At 35.3% G+C, this 17,629-nt stretch overlaps 2 protein-coding genes and 1 long non-coding RNA gene across 3 annotated transcripts; all 3 read left to right on the top strand.

Annotated features, from left to right (window-relative positions):
- The first annotated feature begins 1,705 nt into the window (after positions 1-1,705).
- Positions 1,706-4,592, top strand: LOC140005926 (uncharacterized). The gene is made up of 2 exons (XR_011813460.1): positions 1,706-2,001; positions 2,478-4,592. It is a non-coding gene; the product is annotated as an uncharacterized lncRNA (long non-coding RNA).
- A 2,252-nt stretch (positions 4,593-6,844) lies between these two features.
- On the top strand, positions 6,845-12,093 carry LOC113741695 (4-coumarate--CoA ligase 1). Its single transcript, XM_027269289.2, has 5 exons — positions 6,845-8,157; positions 9,476-9,674; positions 11,134-11,347; positions 11,501-11,603; positions 11,711-12,093. Exons 1-5 carry the CDS (start codon positions 6,913-6,915, stop codon positions 11,828-11,830), a joined length of 1,881 nt encoding a protein of 626 aa, XP_027125090.2. The 5' UTR covers positions 6,845-6,912; the 3' UTR covers positions 11,831-12,093.
- Positions 12,094-13,059: 966 nt separating this feature from the next.
- On the top strand, positions 13,060-17,492 carry LOC113741618 (E3 ubiquitin-protein ligase RSL1-like). The gene is made up of 2 exons (XM_027269186.2): positions 13,060-14,094; positions 17,151-17,492. Exons 1-2 carry the CDS (start codon positions 13,250-13,252, stop codon positions 17,221-17,223), a joined length of 918 nt encoding a protein of 305 aa, XP_027124987.1. The 5' UTR covers positions 13,060-13,249; the 3' UTR covers positions 17,224-17,492.
- The last annotated feature ends 137 nt before the right edge of the window (positions 17,493-17,629 follow it).

Below are 17,629 nucleotides of genomic sequence, written 5' to 3'. Positions count from 1 at the left end.
ACAAAGAGTTAACATGAAATCGCTATGCAGAACCCCTTTTTCCCCCGTTTCGGGGCTTATCCAGATTGATTACAACACAAGAATGCCCTTTGGGGTTGAGGATAAATAGGCTAATGCTATCCGGGGCCTTTCATTTTCTGGATGAAAATGAGAAACAGCCACATCCCATTCCTATCTCATCCATCCCCCCTTTCCTTTCCCTCTATTTTTCTTCCCTGGGACGTGTCTTGGCAGCCGTCATTAAGTTCTTGTGGATTTATTCTCATTCACGTCTATCCAACAAATATGGAAGTTCAATTGCGTTACTTCAGAGGATAAGCCGCCCCATATGGAGACCTGCTTTAGGCCCACTCAAAGTTTTGAGAGAGCCAGAGAGGATAAGAGGGTATGGGTGAATGGACCTTCATTATCCCTTCCATCATTCGGATTCAGTCCCAGACTGAATATTCTTGGACACTTGCACCATGGTATTCTAACAATATACGTTCAAAATTGCTAGAAAAAGGCATATGGGAATAAATTTGAAGAAAAAAACTTACCAGTACGACTAGATAAAGTAGTACAAAAAACAAACATTTGACTGCTTGGAAAAGCAAACTATACATGACCTTATTATAATTGCTCAAGCAATCCGCAGGCATCTTCTTCGGGTGACATTTGGACTTTGCTTATCAAATGTGCATTAAGCCCTAAGAACTAAAGGAACCATATGATATGACCGCAAGAAGTCCTAATTCCTGAATTTGGTTTGAAACTTTCTCCTTAGACAGGAATCGCCTACTTGTTAAACAAGGAAGGATGAGTGGTAACTCAGATCATTGAAAAATCCAAGCAATGAATGAAGGATTGAGGAAGTTACTTGACGCATGGAACTGGACAAGGGGGCGGCCATATCTATCCAATGAATTAACGTGACATCCACGGCTTGTCCGGTTCCATATCCAAATAGCTGCTAGGCACTAGCAACCAACCAATGACCTGTGCAGAAAAACAATCGTCAGCCTTCGTTCTTCTTGGAAAACTAAACAGGCTTAGCTTAAATTAAAGTCACTTATCCAATTGGGATAATTTCAAAAACCTCCCCTGAGGTTTGTCTTAATATCACTCAACTCCCCTCAAGTTTTTAAAATCTCACTTACCTCCCTTGTCAACTTGGCAAGACTAAATATTCCTATAAAAGGTCATAAATTGACAATATTACCCTTGCTCTTAACAACTGTTTAACCAAAAAGTCAGAACAAAATAAAATTTTAAAAGCAAAAAATGTAAATTAAAAAGTAAATTACTAGCTAATAATGGTCCATATTTCTTTACATTAGAGTCATGGTGGAATAGCAGAGATATGAATAAATTAAATCTAATCAAAATCAACCACTTAGGAGGATTTTAGAGAATAATTAACACCTTATAAAATTTCATGCATAGTTACAATTAAGGAAGTCAAGATATTTTTTAGAAAAATATATTTTAATTCATTGCATAGTTTAAGTTGTATTGAAAACTAAAATAATCTCTTCATACGTGTGAATTTTTCAAGGTGCAAATTTTGCTTTTGTTCAAATACAACTAAAATAAATAATTTACTTCAAGAAATTTACACCTTATAAAAATTTAACCTTATTTTGTTTTTATTGTTGTTATAAATTTCATAAGCAAGATAATAGAAGGGTAGTATTGAAACAAAAATTTTATCTTTCTTGTATTTCTTCCAAAGGGGTTAAAATGTTATAAGAAATGTCAATCTAAGGGAAGTAAGTGAGATTTTAAAATCTCAGGGGAACTGAGTGATATTATAAGAAATCTCGGGGGAGGTTTCTGAAATTATCCCTATCCAATTCCTACTTTCCCACACTCACTAGTATAAAAAAGGCATGGTATGGTGTCCAGAACTTGACACAATTCCAAGCCAGAGAACAATCTCTTGGTGTAGAGAGTGAGGTCAGACATAATGGCAACTTCAGCAAGTAGAGGAGCTCAGACGGTGAACTCCATGTATTTCAAGTAAGCCCTTTTTCTACATTTTAAGTTTTTTTTTTTCAGACTTCTATTTAGGCATTCTGATACTGGGTTCAGGGGTTAACACAAAAATTTGATGTCCGACTTGATTGGAAGTGTTGCCATCACATTTCTTTTTTGGGTTTGTAGAGATGGTGGTACACTTAAAAATTGTCCATGTTCGAGTAAAATTGCAAAAACTCGAAAACGACGAATACTAATAGATGGCTATAAAGGGGTTTGATTATTATCAAAAAATGTGATTTTAATTTGAAATTTTAGTGTTTGTTGTTGTTACTTCTTTTGTAGTTGGTTCACAAAGTATCTCAAACTGTTGTGAGATTATCATCGTTTAGAGTTGTTGATTTGAAACGTATCTTGTTCTTTTTTTTTTTTTTTTTCCAGAAACGTATCTTGTTCGTTATTTTGGTTCTTGGGTACTAATAAATTCTTACTTATCCAAAAAAAAAAAAAAATTGCAGAGACCCGGTTCACCTTATGTGACATGCGACTAGATTTCGGCTTGTTCGAACAATTGCAATTCGGAAAAGGAGCAAAAACCCTTTTCTCTATGCATTAGTTGGATGCATCTAATTAATTAGCTGATTTGCCAACTTCTTTATCTAGCTGTTGCAGAATTATCGCATGCAAGATAAGAAGCCACCTAAAGAGGTCAAAATTACTCGTAACATGTTGAGCACAAACCCAAATTCAGGAAAAATCAAATAAAGAATCCAGCATATAAAAGATTGAATTAAAACTGGTGGAACCAAATTTCATGTCAAAAACTACAGAAATATGATTTTGTAACAGTGAAATGTCAAAGGTTAATAAAAAGTGGATATCTTCGGGATCGATGCAGAAAAGAATTCGCACATTTCACTCTTTCGGGAGGTAAAATGTGCACTGCTTTTGGCCGGGGGTTTTTTGTTTTTTGTTTTTTTTTTCCGTTTGTAAAATTGATCAAAGTCACATGCAACGGCGGGCATTGACATTGTGGACCCAGTCTTACAGAGATGGGAGGGTCCTCCAACTAGCTCTAAGTTTTAAAAAAGAGATAAAACTGCGAAGTAAATCGGGTTATGATTTTCTATCTCAAGTAGTACTGGAAAATTTTAATTTCAGAATTTTTATATTTTTTGTAAACGTATTTTTTTAACACGTTTTTATCTCACATATATTATATCATTATAATATATATATTATAAAAATTTCAGAAAATAACAATACAAATGGCTCAGCTCACAAAAGATATGAATATCATTCTTGAAAATCCAACTAGAATTATTACAATCATGGTCAAATTCAGAGCAAGACATGCTTACGAAACCACTGATAGCACTAGCTAATTTTAACTCTACATCTTATCGTTTTCCTTCTTCTTACTCCCTCCGTCCCACTTTGATAGTTCTATTTTCCTTTTTCGTCTGTCTTAAATTATAGTCCACTTTTCAATTGAAAAATATAATTATATTTTAATTTTTCTAAAATACCCTTATTCAATGTAAGTTGTTGTTACTATAAACCTATCTCATTTAATGAGAGTTGATTCTTTTTTTTACCATAAATTCAAGTTTCCATAAAGTTATGCTCTAATTAATGTGAGGGTATTTTAGGAAAATAGCTACCTACATTGATTGTTCCAACAAAGTTAACTACTTTTTCTTAAACTGTGTGAAAAAAAAATCAAAACTATCAAAGTGGGACGGAGGGAGTATTTTTTTTCCCACCTCCTTTTGGATTTTCATTTAGCGCAGAATCGATTGGTTGTACCACCTCCGAAACATAATAGTCTCGACCAAAATTTGGGTAGATCCGATTTTTAAAAATTCAATGATTCAAATTGCATGACGTCACTTGATGAGTTAGCACGATACAATCTGAATCATTAATAAATCTTTGAAAGTGTTTCCAAGTTTGAGCCAACAGTTTGGCCAAAAGGCAAAAGCATGTTTCTAAGAAAGTAGATATTGACTCGTGGATGCAACTCCACATTTTGGTGTTTGGTTTGGAGTGTAGGACCTTTTTGATTCACGCTCTCTCTGGCTCCCATTCCTGAATCATCCTCCCTTGGCAGGCATTTAAATTAGACATGCAGTCCATGTGGTGGCTATACTTGTGTGTGGGCAATGGTCATAAATAAAGAGAAAAAAAGAAAATGCATGTTGGGGAAAAAAGAATTAGACATTCAGCTACAATAATGCTGGAGGTTGATATGTGGTGCTGTGACATATATGATGGGCAATTGAGCTACAACCGACCAAATATTAAATGGTACTGGCATCGTAAATTGGGTACAATAAATTAAAGAAGAGAAACAGCCAAAAACAAAAAGGAACGAAGAAAGAAAAAAAAAAACCTTAAATAATTTGCTGTTTATGTGTAAAAATCAATAATGATTGGTTTCCTCCGTTTCTAAATTTTCTAGTTGTCCATGTGTATAATTGAATCTTGTGTCTAACTGCCATTTTCTTTGGTTAATAAATGCAAATATTAGACCAACGCTGCGGAAAGCCTTCCACAGAAAAAGCAGTCCACCGGAAACGGCTAAGTTGAATGGGGAGGAAATGAAGAAGAAGAAGAAGAAGAGTAGTGTGGCTGGAAATAATCATGACGGAAATTGGTGGGTTCCAGATGATCGAACTGGAATATTTTATCCTAAAGGCCAAGAAAAAGTCATGGAAGATGTTCCGTCCGGGGCAGCAAAGGATATTGAAGCTATTAATTGGTTCCATAATCATGATTTACAATGAGATTTATGTTCAGCGGCGCGTGAAAGAATTTATTTGTAATTCTTGCAGATTTATTATTATTTCTGTTCTCAATAAAATGTTTCCTCGTGTGGTTAAGGTTATTGATAGCGATGGAACAATTGGGGTGTCGTTAAGTTTTATTTCGTCAATAAAAATAGAACAAGTCATTACTCAAACATTATACGTGCTCGTGAGTTTCAATTATATGTTTGTGTTTTCTTCTTTGTTTCCTCCTATCGAGGCTACATTTTTCAACAATTTTTTTGTCTTTCTTGTTTTATAATTGCTCAAAATTGATAAATGAGGACTAATTCAGATTAGCCTTGTTCGACCGGAGAGACAAAGGAAAACGAGTGTGTTTTGATTGCTGAATTATTTTATATAATATTTTGTTTGCATTATAAATATATTTTTTAATTTATTTTTTTATATTTTTAATTATTATTTTATCTCACATAAATCACATCATAAAAAATACTACAGTTATTATTTCAAATAACACTCTATTCAAATAAAATGCAGAGAGATACATGCGCCTAAAGTCTTTTAGTAAAATAATTCCAACAATGTGACTCGTATCACTTAGCCGGTCAATAATAAGATTATTATAATCAAATGCGTCAGACGTTTGTTTGGGGAAGATGTGGTGAATAATCCTCGTGGGGGCACCAATGATATGATGGTTTGGGCTGATGCGCTTGATTGGGACAGGGGGGCAGGAGAATAGGGTAAAGAAGCTGTGCCATGATACAACGGTACAAGGGGGCAAACAATAAAAATAACAATCACAATTAATTCTAATTTTTTTCTTACAAGTGTTTTCGGATATGCATCTTTTAATTTTGCACTTCCGACAAAATTTACTAGAAAATGAATAGCTGAATGTCTAACCTATCAGCAATGCTGTTTTTAGAAGTTTTTATAATACATATATATAATATAACGATATGATACATGTGAAATAAAAAAAATAATTAAAAAATACGTTTATAGAAAAGATAAAAATTTTTTTAAAGAAAACTCCAATCTGAACATATTTTTTATTTGGCTATTACATTTGGAATACATCATTCAAGTTATCATTTGGATAGGAGATTATTTGTCCAAATATATTTGTTTACATTACCATTACAATTTTCAATACACTTTTTTATCTTCTCAATTACCTTTTTATCTCACATACATCACATCACAAAAATTGTAACAGTAAAAATATTTCAAATAATTTACAATCCAAACACACTCAAGACAATCTACCTCAAAATATGACGTGACCTTATAAATAACTCGCGTACTATGCCAACGTCATTTTCCTTGATTTTCCTAGTTAAGGTGTTAACATTAGGAAAACAAAAGACAATAAAAACATGAAAGTCATTCTAATTAGATTAATTTTGTTATCAAAATTTTAATTTTAGGGGAGATTTATATAATTTTATAAACTTTAGGAGAGGCTAGTAAAATTATTAGAAATTTCAGGGAAGGTTTCTAAAAGAAATTATCCCATGACTAAATGAACGTTGAATCCCACCCGCCGGCCGAACTCCGAAGGCCTTCTTCACGCTTCGTCATCAGCCGCTCACACCCCTCCGGCGAAGCTAATTGTGGTAGGTAAAAGCCAACGTGGAAAAGTCTCATCTACATAAGTCAACACATCATCATGTCTACCACCAAACCTTAATCCTTTAGGTGGTCCCATTTCCCCTGGCCCCACCCCCCAAAACAACCGTCCTCAACCAATTCTCAGTCTCTCGGGCCAGGGGACGGACGGCTTAGATTGGTAGTCATTTTTTTGCCCCCCAAACGCAATTTTTTTCTTTCTTTTTTTTTTGAATGGAAAATAATTTTGACATAATTGATATGTATGGTATATGAAATATATATTTTAATGTTGTACATCCATTGCTCTAATAATTTTGGTATTTTTAACATTATTGACGTGTACAGATTCACATGAACTACAATGTGACATATCATACGTGTGAAAACAAGAGTGTGACAAAAAAAAAAAAAAAAGGTATAAGATATCACAAATGTGGTATAATCCTCATATCTTCTTCTATATTCATTCAATTATAATTTATTCGGGTTTGACAAGGGAAAGTAGCTAGCTCTCAATTCCCACCTACCACACGCCCACAAACCAAAACCCCCCGAATCAATCATGAACATCAAACATCTTTTCTCGGTTTTACCCCTGAACAACCCCCATATACCTGATCATCCTCCATTTCACCAACCAATCCCCTCCATCTACCTACAACAATATGAGCCCCGCATATTAATATTGCCCCATCTGCCCAATGGACTCCCAGGAGAGCAGAATAATTACATCGCGCCTCCTTTTGACTGGTTCCATTTCTTGAATCTCTTAATTTCTTCCCTAGCTTGTAGTAACCCTTCAATAAGCCCTTTTTCAATGGCTGTCAAAACAAAGCAAGAAGAAATCATATTCCGATCAAGGCTCCCTGATATTTACATCCCAAAACATCTGTCCCTGCACACTTACTGTTTCGAAGACCTTCCTAAGTTCAGATCACAGGCTTGTTTGATAAATGGCGCCACCGATGAAATTTACACTTTCGAAGAAGTTGAGCTCACAGCAAGAAGAGTTGCATCCGGGCTTAACAAAGTTGGTATACAGCAAGGAGATACGATCATGATCCTGCTGCCAAACTCGCCGGAATTCGTGTTCGCCTTCCTCGGTGCATCTTTCCGGGGAGCCATATCCTCGATGGCCAATCCATATTTCACCTCTGCCGAAGTCATAAAGCAAGCCAAGGCATCCAACGCAAAGCTCATCATCACGCAAGGCTGTTATGTCGAAAAGGTCAAGGACTATGCATGTGAAAATGGGGTGAAAGTCATGTGCATCGACTCTGCACCGGAAGGTTGTTTACACTTCTCGGAGCTAACCGGGGCCGATGAAAGGGAAATGCCGGACGTCGAGATCAGCCCTGATGATGTGGTGGCGCTGCCGTACTCCTCCGGGACTACTGGACTGCCCAAGGGGGTGATGTTGACCCACAAGGGACTTGTCACTAGCGTGGCACAACAGGTTGACGGAGAAAACCCAAATTTCTATATACACAATCAAGTGATGATGTGCGTTTTGCCTCTGTTCCACATATATTCGCTGAACTCAATTTTGCTATGTGGGTTGAGGGCCGGCACAACAATCTTGATCATGCAGAAATTTGACATAATTCCGTTCTTGGAATTGATTCAAAAATATAAGGTCACAATTGGGCCATTTGTGCCACCAATTGTTCTGGCCATAGCCAAAAGTCCAGAGGTTGATGAATATGACCTTTCGTCGGTGAAGACTGTCATGTCTGGAGCGGCACCATTGGGTAAGGAGCTTGAAGATGCTGTTAGAACCAAATTTCCTAACGCCAAACTTGGTCAGGTAAATGATATAGACTTACTACTAACTACTAGTATAACTTTTTATTGGTTTTAGGCAGGCATAGATTTTTTTTATTTCCCCTTGTTTAGCTTTCATTTCTTTTGGTGTACGACGTATGAGGAATATTTTTGTGGTGGGGGGGAAGCCACGGCACTGGAATTGGAGTGTGTGAATATGCACTTTCCAGCTAGTTTCTAGCACTCTTTTTGAAGACTGTATATTGGCAGAGGTTGAATTAAATGGGGGAGTGCGAAAATCAATTCACTTTTGTGACCTATATGAATTTCAGAACTGAGAACTATCATTTAGTTTAGGTTGCTCCGGGTCAGCATTGAGAAGGATATAGGACTGGAGGCATTAGTCCTATTTGATTGCTGATTGCGGGTCAAAATTACCATGATCTATTATTCTGCGTCCTACAATTTCTTTGTTAGCATCAACTTGGTTTTCCGCTTTTAGTTTTGGGTGTGGGAAGGATGAGGATGGGCAGGATCTATGTAATTTAACATTTTAGCTTTGGGAATTTAATGCTTGTGGGTGAATTTAATGTTTGGAATAATTACGGTAGCACTTTTTTGTGATTGTGATGTAATGTAGGTAAGATAAAAGGGTGATTGAAAATATAAAAAAGTGAATTGAAAAATATGTATACGGTAAAAACAAAATATTATTTGAAAAAATTTGATATCCAAACATCAACTAAAGAATTAGACTAAGAACTATGCAGGCCTACCAAGATGGGAACAAGAAAACAATGATGCAAAACTTCTTTGTGTGTGTTCTTGTGCGAATATGGTTAGAATACTTGTTCAAAAGTATAAACACAATATTAATTAACAACACATTCTACGTAAATTCTTGTGTGTACTCATACATATGGCCTTGCTTGGATTGCTGTTTTCCATAGAAAAATTTTGTCATTTTCCGTGAACACATTTCCCTATTAGCTTTTTTCCTCACATACATCAAATCGCTACAGTAATTTTTCCATGAAAAATGACGGAAAATGCAATCCAAACGGGAACTCTTCACTGAAAGGGGAAGAAAAATCATTTTCATTTATGATTTATGCTCAATGAAATAGCTTTAAATATGCATTTCTTTCAAAAAAGTTTATATATTTGAGTTCAGAGTATACATAATTTAAAGCCACCGTGGTGACCCAGAAAAATTTCAACCCCACAGGAAAACCAAAGCCAAAAAAAAAAAAAAAAAGAAAAGGAAAGCTGATGATGCATGACTAGACATTAGGGAAAGTAGCTGATTAATTGTCTGATTCAGTTGAGGAACAAATATTAATGGTAGAAAATGCATGCAGGGTTATGGGATGACAGAAGCCGGCCCTGTGCTAGCAATGTGCTCAGCATTTGCTAAGGATCCCTTTGAGGTTAAATCAGGCGGATGTGGTTCCGTTGTTAGAAATGCTGAAATGAAGATTGTAGATCCCGAAACTGGTTCCTCTTTACCCCGAAACCAACCTGGAGAAATCTGCATCAGAGGTGACCAAATCATGAAAGGTAGGTGTGGTTATAAATAGGATGTTATGTGATATATATATATATATTTAACAGAGTCAAAAAGAGTCTCTAAGGCTGCTTATTGGATCTTTATTTGTGTAACTATTTTCTATACTTTAAAAGATATGAACAACATTGTAGGTTGAAATTACAACTCCAAAATTGGAGTTCTACCCATCCACCAAAAAAAAAAAAAAAAACTATGGTAAACCAGGTACCTAAAACTCGGAAAATCTAGGTTGTTTCGAGCTGGCGACTGATGGGTCATAATTTAGATGAGGAACAGAATTAGGTAAACCTAACAATGAGAGAAAACAAAAGAATGCTTGTTAATCAAATACACAGAATCATTATGACAATCATCCGTCCTTTTGTAGCCAATATCAGGGAGGTTTCTTATAATATCACTTGACACTCTTAAGATTTTAGAAATATTACTTATCTTTCTTCATAATTGTAAAAAGACTATATTAATCCTTACTGGACACATAATTCACAACACATCAAATAAATGGAGCTCAAAAATTAAAAAAAGAAAAAAGAAATAAAAGTCATTTTTTTCTTTTTCTCTTTGCATCATCATTCTCTTTGACTCATTTTTTGGATGACTATGAAATATTTTATTTATAAATTATAATAAATTGAATTTTGTTTATATTTTACTTTTTGTGATTGTGATAAAGTAATATATGATTTATTTGTTTAGTTTGAATTGATTTTTATAATGATTGATACAGTTTAATGGTTTTAGCAAGAGTTGAGAAGATGTTGAAAAAAAATATAAATTCATAAGAAATCGTTTTGAACATATAGAGTTAAATTGATGCAAGTGTATTTCTTTTCAAATTTATAATTTTATGGGGTATAACATTATGATGTGGTAGTACTACAAGAGATTGTTTTTGAGGTGATGGTTTTCTTGAAGTGAACAAAGTGGTCTAGAAATATTTTTATTTAGAAAGTGAAAGAGTAGTTTAGGGTTTTTAAAAATTTTGTTACACAAATAACAAAAGTAAAGGAGGTAAGTGATATTTTTAAAACCTTTGGGATCCCAGGTGATATTAAAAGAAACCTCATGGATGTTTCTCGTGGGTCCCACCTTAGATTGCTCGTTTGGGCCGGTGTGTTCGGTGTTACCTCTGCGTTCTGTGTTAAATTAAGTGTGCGTGTGTTGATTCTGTCTATGGAAAAAAAAAAAAAGTCATACTCTTGTTTTTCCTGGGCAGAGCTCAAGAAATATAGCAGTAAAACTAGTAATTCTTTTGGCAGAGAAACTTAAATTTGTTTCAATCACTCACCTAAGAAAGAAAACTAACACGGATAATTAGTCCCGTCAATTTTTGAGGGTCGGGAAAGAAAGTCATCCTACTACAGATCTTAACAGTGTAGCAGTACAAGTTTTCCTGGACGGGAGTGATGAAACCCGAGTGACCTGTTTCTTATTTTGCTCACTGTCTAGGCTATCTTGATGACCCTGAAGCCACAAAAGCAACCATAGACGAAGATGGTTGGTTACATACAGGTGATGTAGGCTACATTGACGAGGATGATGAACTTTTCATCGTTGATCGCCTTAAGGAGCTAATCAAGTACAAGGGGTTCCAAGTCGCACCCGCAGAACTTGAAGCCCTGCTCCTCGCTAACTCTGACATCTCAGATGCTGCTGTTGTCCCGTAAGTCGAAAGTGATTAATTACCTTTAGACAAAAGGGGTGTCAATGTTGTTGTCATCAAGACAACAGTTTATGTCCTTAATTACCACCATGCTATGTTTTTTGACTATCAAGTGAAAAAGCGATCCTTAGCATCGTTGTTGGTCAATTTCAGAATGAAGGATGATGCAGCAGGCGAAGTTCCAGTTGCTTTTGTTGTGAAATCAAAAGATTCCAATATCACCGAGGATGAAATTAAGGAATATATCAAGAAACAGGTCATTCCATTATAGTAAAGCTGGATATTCAATCGTTGTTTTTGAGTTTTTGCTGCTTTCAGGCCATTAAATTGGTGTTCTTTTTTGCTGTTTTCCGTGGTGAGCAGGTGATATTCTACAAGAGAATAAACCGTGTGTTTTTTGTTGATGCCATTCCGAAGTCACCATCTGGCAAAATCTTGAGAAAGGACTTGAGAGCAAGACTAGCTGCTGGCGTGCCAAAATAAGCAAAGGCAACAGCAAATTGGCAGCTAATCTAGAGGACATTATAGCGCAAAAACATCTGGATTTTTGATGCAGCACAACTGCAGACAAGGCTCTACAGCTGCCGATTATGGTGTGTGATTGTCGATTTAGCTGCCCTTTCGGAAGAAGAGAGACAAAATATCTGTAAATCTTACCAAGACTTTGTCCAATTTTCATATGCTTGGTGGAATTTCTCTGAAAAAAGAAAAGACAATCACTACTATTTCATGAGGCAATTATTTTATTTTTTTTCCTGAGTGATTTTCTTTTTTCAGTTAGAGGAGTAATTGTTTCGTGTTAGCCATGTTCGTCCCATTGCAATGAATTAGTTATTGGTTCACTTGCACGAGAATTTTGAAGAATTAACGGCACTCGTAAAGTTTGTTTTCAGTTCCACTTCTAAACTTTTTTTTCTTCTCATTTTCTTAACCCACTAGAGGGTAAATTTGTATAAATGAAAGTGACAAAATAGTAATCAACTTAGAAAACCCACACAACATTCGGTGGGTGACTCTCGAAAACGTGCCTTCATCTTGCACTTTCACCCAAAGTATAAAGCGGTACTAATTATTAGATTTGAAAAACACTAGGCCTAGTTGTTAAACCATTGGAGAGCCAAAAAAAAAGAAAAGAAAAAGTGCGGTGTACGCTTTTCAGAGTCGCGAAAAGAGTTTTTCCGAAAGGAAGGTATATTTTCCTTCTTTTTTTTTCCGACCATCTAAGGCCTTGTTTGACAAGCAAGTTTTTGGTTAAGTTTCTCTGCTATAAGTTTTTTAACAACTTTAATTACAGTAATTTCAAAAAACTTCTCAAACTTTTTAAATTATACACTTCAAAATATCCAAGTATTTATACACTTCAAAAATTTTTTCTACATCTTCTACAGTAAAATTTTAGATAAATATCCAAGAAATTGACTTGCGAAACGAGACCTAAGTTTGCAACCTATGAGTTTTTGTATTGTATTACCCAAAAAAAAAAAAAAAGTTTTTGGAGAAATGCAAATCACAAATTCCCACCATAAGTTAATGCCACGGAAAGTTTGAACGCAAGCACGATAAAAAGGGCTTGTCGGAAATTTTGATAAAGCCGAAAGTAACGCGGTTACTTGAACTTATACGCTCGATTTGATAACAAATTGTAGGAAATAATCCAATTGTAATTGTACGGAACATCTTTCAAATTGGCTTGACTTGAAGTCAAAATGTCGAAGATAAAGACACCGAAAAGACGAGTCACAAACAAACTCCCGGAATTCCAATAAGAGAAGGCTGCTTCCAAGGTAAGCCATCTGAAGAATCTACATATTACTCATTTCCTATCCAAAACCCCCATTTTCTAGTAGTTTACTTCATCCTAATTCCTTCATAGACAAAAAATTCCCTTGTTTCTTATGCGTTATGGCTCAAGAACCGGCATTATTGGATCTCTCCTGTGATGATTTTTACTTGTCTGCACTTTTTCGTGAGACGGATGAATTAGATTCGGAAGATGATCAGATTTTTCCCGTATCAGATGTGAAGTATGCTGAAGGATTGCAGTTGCAAGAAGCTCTAGTGGCTTCGATGCTCCCAGAACCGTCTCAGGGTTATTCGACACTTAATATTGCTGCTAATGCTGCATCATCATCATCATCAGCGAGTTTTAAAGTAGAACAGGCAGAGGAAGCAGTGACAGCAGAATCGGGCGAATCTTCACTGAGTTTTTGTGAAATTTGTGTGGATAGAAAAGAAAGTGATCAGATGTTCACGATTCAAAGTTGCGGCCACGTGTTCTGTAACGAATGCATTAGCAAACATGTTGCAGCCAGACTTGAGTACAATGTACACGGTATCAGGTGCCCTGCAGTGAATTGTGGGAGGGCGATTGAGTTTGATTCTTGTAGGTCTTTTATGCCTAAAGATGTATTGGAAAAGTGGGATGAGATGCTTTGTGATGCAATGGTTGATGCATCTCAGAAGTTTTATTGTCCTTTTAAGGATTGTTCGGCGATGTTGGTGAGAGATAGCGATGAAGTTATTAGGGAATCCGAGTGTCCTGTTTGTCGGAGATTGTTTTGTGCTCGATGTCATGTGCCGTGGCATCCTGGGGTTGATTGTGAAGAGCTCCTCAGGCTGAATCAGGATGAAAGAGGAAGGGAAGATCTTATGCTGAGGGAGCTTGCCAAGGCGAAAAGTTGGAACAGATGTCCTAGATGCAAATACTACGTCGAAAAAAATCAGGGCTGCATACACATGACTTGCAGGTCAGTTTCTACTTTCTTTCGGCTAATTGATCAGAATATAGACGTAAAAAAAAAAGGTCAGACAACTACGGTTCTGGCATGGGGGTTGTATAAATCTATGGGTGCCGGGCTGTCACACCAATTTTTTTTTTTAAAAGTTGTCAGGTGCCGGGCTGACTGACACCACTTTATTTTTTTTTTAAGTTGTCATAGCCCGGCGCCCATCAAAGCATCCCAAACCAAAGATATCCATTTTGTGTTTTGGTTGAGAAAGGGAGAGACCCGAAAAGTTGTGTTGCATGAAGATTAATTTGAATAGGGCACTATATAATCTGATAAAGGTCAACCAAAATAAAAAATTTGACAAAGAAAGTGTCAAAATTGGCATGGAATTGAATCTAGTATGTACCCTTGCAGAGTTCAATATTATTATAGCATAACTAAGTATTGACGGATTCCAACTCAAGTTGCATATGTTGCTGCTGATTCAGGAAACGGGGTAGCCGGAAATTATACACAGGAAAAAAAAGAGGCAAATAGGAAAAGTAAACAAAATTACTAGCTGGGCTTATTTTAGTTTAGATCAATGAGAATGGTGCTTGTAACTTTTGCTATAAGTATGAGTCAAAATTTGAATCGGTATAGAAAAATAAAAATAAAAAACACATTTGACATTCAACTTTTACAAACACGCAAAAGGTGAAAAAAAAAAAATTTTTGGGTCAAGGCATCTTGACAAAAATTTTTATAATATTTTGGATTGAGCATTATTTCTTCAATTTTATTTGTTTACAACATCATTACAATTTTCAATACACCTTTTTATCTTCCCAATTACCTTTTTATCTCATATACATCACATCACAAAAAGTGTTACAGTAAAAATATCCCAAATAACTTACAATCCAAGCAAATCCAGGCGTCGTAATTAAATTTCTTAAAATATATATCATTTTTCACGGTAGCTCCTAACAATTTTTTTGTCTCGCTTTATCTTGCATTGGACACAATTATACCTATACTATTATTAACTCTTCTTTCTCTGGCATTTTTTTGTTCCTTTTTTGTGGTATTATATTTTCTTTGTCACTTTATTGTTTCTTTAAATTTTCTTCTTTTTTCACAAAAATTGATATCTTAATGATTGAAATTGAAAAAGAGAAACTGTAGAATTCTATCTTTTCCTTAAATGATTAAAAAATATTCAAATCACTTGACTTGAAATACAATTATCTAGTATCCATATTCTTTTAATTTTGAATTTTCCTCTTTCATTTATAGTTTCTCATTTTATTCTCAAGAAAATATCGTAAGGCTGAAATTGTGATATGATTAGTAATTATCAATTCCAATTTGTGACATGTTGCATCATGCAAAAGATCAAACCCCAAACCCTAAACACTAAACCCTAAACCCTAAACCCTAAAACCCTAAACATTAAACCCTAAACAGTAAACTAATTCATTTAAATTCATTTAATCGAAATTCATTTAAACTAATTAAACTAATAACATATACTAAATAACATAAACTAACCTCGCCAAATACATCTAAATTCATTTAATCGAACCTCTTAAATTTAACTAATTCCACAATTAATTCAACTAATTAATCGACTAAACTAATTCAAATAATTGTTTACTAAATAACATAAACTAATTATCAACTAATTTGCATAATAAAGTAAATTGTATTAAACTAATAACACTAATATCTATACTTAAGTTATGCTAAATACATCAATTTTAGTTAAACTAATTTAATTAATCCATTAAACAAATTTAAACAACTGGATACTAAGGTGAGATTCCACCAACTAAGAAGCACCACTTATTAGTCGACATCTCATAAATACAAAAACTCTGCGGCTTCTTAACAATTGAATCAGAAGACAGAAAATTGAATTAGCTTTAAAAAGCTGTCAGGTGCCGGGCTGATACAGCCCGGCACCTGACAATGAAGTTTTTTTCCAAAGCTGTCAGGTGCCGGGCTGACACAGCCCGGCACCTGACACACCAATTTTTTTTTTTAAAGTTGTCAGGTTTTAAAGTTGTCAGGTGCCGGGCTGTGTCAGCCCGGCACCCATAGATTTATACAGATCCAATGTCAGAACCGTAGTTGTCTGACCTTTTTTTTTTTCGTCTATATTCTGATCAATTAGCCCTTTCTAGTGCTCGTCGCTCCTGTGTTTGGGAATGGTGATTGTACCATTACTTTTATTTTTTTTTTGTTTCTAGAATCTTGTTGTGGCTTCCTCCTTCTATGACTAGTATGGGTGATCCCTTGATTATCACAGCCTAGCCTAATCACAGAGCATTGTTCAAAGACCAGAACCAGGAACTCACAATCTCCCAAACCTGGTTGAGTGTCATTGTAATAAAAATATGCTTACCACTGATTGAACCATTATAAGAAATTAGCAATTGAAACTTGATGTTTATTGTATCAAATCTTCTTCTAAAAATGTTCCTCCTGCCTCCATTGGCTTCACTTTTTTTTTTTTCTTCTCCAAAACTTCTCAATGCAAAGCCCAATCTAGGTCTAGAATTGTCTGATCCATAAATGTGTTTTGTGTGGCACAAGAGAAAAGGGATAATAGGGAGGAACATAAGAAAGAGGAGAGCTCGAAGAGGTGGAAAGATGTGGGATTTGCAGAAGCAAGTGCAGGGACGTTGCTCTTGATTTGATCCCTGTGGTATATTACTTGATGGTTTTGTACAATAGAGAAGCGCCAAGGAGACTGATAAGTTGCGATAGATAGTTGTCGGGAGAAATTAACTTCCGTATCTTAATTCCAGAATTCATTTTACACCAAGTTATGTAAAAGATTTTCTACCGGAAAAAAATTTTCCTGACCTTTTTGCAGCCAAACACCAGAAATTGAAGAAAATATTTTCTGGAAAAGATTTTCAGTCCAGACAAACAGACCCTGAATCAAAATTATCCATTTCTTTATCTTTATCTGTCTATGCATTCGAGGATCCTGGATGATTCAAACAAACAAATCCTACATTCAATTACTTGAACAGAAACAGATGGGAAGTTGAAAAATGTCTTCTTTATGAGTGGTGATGCAGGTGTGGATTTCAATTCTGCTATGCTTGTGGAGAACCTTGGAGTTCAACTCACGGTGGTTGTCAGCAAACATAATTTCTGCACCTCAGCACGAATCTTATGTACAAGTTTCAACTTAGTTTGTCTGAAGACCATTGATTATGGGGAAGCATCTATAGTACTATCAACTCAAAACTTGAGACTCTAGCAAATGGACAACTATAGTAGCAGTGCACAAGTAAAGAATGTACCGGACGTAAAAAGGCGGTTGAAAATATAAAAAAAAAAAGGGTTGAGAAATGTGTTTATGATGTAAGCGAAATATTATTTGAAAAAATTTGGTTATCCAAACACACTTTTTGTTACTAGGTTCCAAGACTTGATCTGGGCTTGATGGATGTTTTGTTGAACTAAATTGAACTGAAATGGAGAAGAAATTGCTTGTTCAATAAGGTTGTCTGTTCTACTTCTATTCCTTTTCCTTTTCCTTTTCTTGCAGCAT

Source organism: Coffea arabica, chromosome 4e (genome assembly GCF_036785885.1).
Source record: "Coffea arabica cultivar ET-39 chromosome 4e, Coffea Arabica ET-39 HiFi, whole genome shotgun sequence".
NCBI classification, from domain to species: domain Eukaryota; kingdom Viridiplantae; phylum Streptophyta; class Magnoliopsida; order Gentianales; family Rubiaceae; genus Coffea; species Coffea arabica.
The sequence above is the reverse complement of the archived record's forward strand: the minus strand, read 5'-3'. Positions and strand labels throughout refer to the sequence as shown.

Coding starts and splice junctions, on each gene's coding strand:
- LOC113741695 (XM_027269289.2), top strand. CDS start 6,913: ATGAACATCAAACATCTTTTCTCGGTTTTACCCCTGAACAACCCCCAT. Junction 8,158..9,475: donor CTAACGCCAAACTTGGTCAG/GTAAATGATATA, acceptor AAATGCATGCAG/GGTTATGGGATGACAGAAGC. Junction 9,675..11,133: donor AGGTGACCAAATCATGAAAG/GTAGGTGTGGTT, acceptor CTCACTGTCTAG/GCTATCTTGATGACCCTGAA.
- LOC113741618 (XM_027269186.2), top strand. CDS start 13,250: ATGGCTCAAGAACCGGCATTATTGGATCTCTCCTGTGATGATTTTTAC. Junction 14,095..17,150: donor TGCATACACATGACTTGCAG/GTCAGTTTCTAC, acceptor GTGGTGATGCAG/GTGTGGATTTCAATTCTGCT.